The following is a 2,953-nucleotide window of genomic DNA, read 5'->3' as shown; positions in this document are numbered from 1 at the left end:
ACAATGACAAATCGATAACGTCTGACTACCCACTTTAAGAAAGTAGTTGTAATTAAAAGTGATAGAGACAATCAATCCAGAGGATATTACAGCTACTTGACGAGTACAAAACCACGAGGGAATGGACAGACATAGTTCATAAAGGTGGTCGGAGAAAAATGACCTACATTAGAGGATTACGTGGCCGGAGCGGCTCCCAAAGCAAAAGGAAAGGGACAGGTTCCGGAAGTGAGTGAAGATAAATTTGAGAATGGAGAAGAAAGAGGTAGGTTTCTGAGTCAAATGAGTAAACATCACCTGAATGCTAGATGGAGAGGGGTTCAAAAATGTTCTCTTTCTGTTTACACTTATTAATGCACACCAGTCGATGAAAATACACTGATATACGAACACGTTTCAATGAATGAACGCTGATTGATTCACACGTATTGTGTATACAAATATACACTGAACACCCTTCTCCGTGCATGCAGTACACAGTGAGAAACGCACACCTCTAGATGTATATACTCTGCTAATATAAACAGAATTTGTTAATTTGAAAGTCTGTCAATATCAAAAGGTTAAATATAGTTAAATGTAGTGTCGGTCGATGCATGCAGGGGATAAGATGATAAGCTTAACACCACCTGTCTGAAGGCTGGCTGTCTTGGACCAAAAGTCTAGAGGTTCCGAGGTTCGTAGGTTCGAGTCTCCTTCGACCTGAGATTAGTGTGATATCAGAATATGCAAGGCAACCACTGTGAAAGGATAGTGAAATATCAAGCGCTTTCGTGACATCTCACGACAGCGCTTGGAATTTCACTATCCTTTCACAGTGGTTGCTTTATATATATATATATATATATATATATATATATATATATATATATATATATATATATATATATATATATATATATAAATAAATAAAATCACGAAACAAGTGATTTTGAATCATATACCAACCTGCGGCAGGCCAGGATTCGACCCTACGAACATTGTGCCGCCTCCAGAAACAACAGTTTGATAATTTGTCGTGTATGCCTGTCATCGTGTTAGAATGTTTATATTTAGAAATCTGTGTACGTTTGACCCTGTTAAGGTGTCTATGCACATGAATCTAGTGGGTGGAGAAGTCTGCAAAACCGAGACAAATGCTAAAGCATGTTATCTGTTATTAATGGCGTTTTACCTACACAGTGGGTTTTATCAGTTCCTAAATAGATGAACCTGAATAGGAACCCGGTGAGATAAGTAGTGTGCAAGTCCCTTCAGTGTTGTGATGTTTACAAGACTCTGTATTAGTGGGTGGTGTGCTAGTCATTGCAGTTCTCTCAGCAATTACTGTGTTGGGAGCCGGTCTTAATCTCAGCTATTTTGTATTGCTGATTCTAGGAATCTGCACTTTATCGGGCAGAGGCAGTTTTGACTGCCTTTAAACATGTGCACCTTTACGCGTGTCATCCTACTCGTGCTGCGCATCTGGATTCCCGTTCTTTAATTCTGACCAATCACAAGCCTTCCCTGAGTCGCTTCAGCTAAGTGGTGATGGCGTTTGCCGCCTTCCCATTGGTTGAGAGAACAAAATGTAAACACTTGTGGCTTGGCGTCGCCCAGAGTGGGATTTTTCCATCTAGTGTCACTAATATACTCTTGGATTTTACCCTCTACAATGTCGGTAAGTACTGATTGTTATGTTAAGTGTGTACATGAATAGTTTAGGCATATTTTGATATATACATAAAGTCCGTGTGAAGCATACTGTGAGTGTAGCATGCAGTTGAAAAAAGTGCAACAAAAGAAGGGCAGTCAGAACTGTCTCTGCCCGAGTAGGGACATAGTCCACTTTCAGTAAAATAAATATTTATAAAAAAAATTATTCTGCATATATGAATTCGGTAGGTTTCTGGATGTATACAGAACGTTTTTATTGTCCTTCCAGATCAATGAGAAATTGTTTTATGGGGAGCCCTCCAGCAACAGGTCAAAATATGTCTGCATTTTGGATGACAGTGACTCAGAACCAGAGGTAGATGACCCTGAATTGCTTGATAGTGGTGATGAATACATGCCACCAGACGCAGAGGTGTCGAGTGAAGATGAGGAAGAAAGGCCAGCCAAAAAGCAGAAATTAGTCAAGAAAAAGAGAGGCATTACGATTGAGGAGTACCCTGATGAGGAACATATTTATGACGATCTTGCTCTTCAAGGTGAACCTAAGTGGTCCCAGGTTGACCTCCAAAATAACCCTTTGCCGGCATATGAACATGAAAAGCCTCTTCAAATTAGGTCTCCATATCAGTATTTTTGTGATTTCTTTACTCCAGACATGGTAGATAACATAGCATTTCAAACAAATTTGTATGCCAAGCAAAAAACCATAAATAAAAATTTTGCAACAGATTCTGAAGAGATCATGAGGTTCATAGGTATTTTGTTGTTCATGGGTATTATTCAATCACCATCAGTAGAAGACTATTGGGCAGGTTCATTTAGGATCCCCCAGGTTGCAGAAGTCATGGGGTCTAAGAGGTTTAGGTTACTTAGACGTACTATCCATTTCAGTGACAACACACAAAAGCATAAAGAAGGCTAAAAATTGCTTTATAGACTTCCATTCTAGCAATTAGTAATATACAATGATTGCTCTTCCTCATGAATCTCAGGAATATGGGACTTGAAAGTTTTATCCCTTTGCAATGTGTCCTTGTTGTTATTTCTTTCATTTTTATATTTTTCTAATACTTACAAAATGTTTTGATACAAGTTCTATTGATGTTTTTGATATTGTATGTTTGTATAATAAATTTTAAAAATAGTTATTGGGTGTTTTATTAACAATTGAAAGTTTGCAACATTCAAATTTATACTCCCCTTGTCGGGCAAGGGCGAGTTTAACTGCCTTTCGCAGATTAGCAATTGCTCGGAAACTAACCATCAGAATTCCATTTATATGGCCTCATTCATCTTA

At 38.3% G+C, this 2,953-nt stretch overlaps 1 protein-coding gene across 1 annotated transcript; it reads left to right on the top strand.

Moving 5' to 3' along the window:
- The first annotated feature begins 1,590 nt into the window (after positions 1-1,590).
- Positions 1,591-2,578, top strand: LOC138853680 (piggyBac transposable element-derived protein 2-like). Its single transcript, XM_070091742.1, has 2 exons — positions 1,591-1,660; positions 1,925-2,578. Exons 1-2 carry the CDS (start codon positions 1,655-1,657, stop codon positions 2,576-2,578), a joined length of 660 nt encoding a protein of 219 aa, XP_069947843.1. The 5' UTR covers positions 1,591-1,654.
- Positions 2,579-2,953: the final 375 nt, after the last annotated feature.

Source organism: Cherax quadricarinatus, chromosome 37, assembly GCF_038502225.1.
Source record: "Cherax quadricarinatus isolate ZL_2023a chromosome 37, ASM3850222v1, whole genome shotgun sequence".
Lineage (NCBI taxonomy): Eukaryota > Metazoa > Arthropoda > Malacostraca > Decapoda > Parastacidae > Cherax > Cherax quadricarinatus.
The sequence above is the reverse complement of the archived record's forward strand: the minus strand, read 5'-3'. Positions and strand labels throughout refer to the sequence as shown.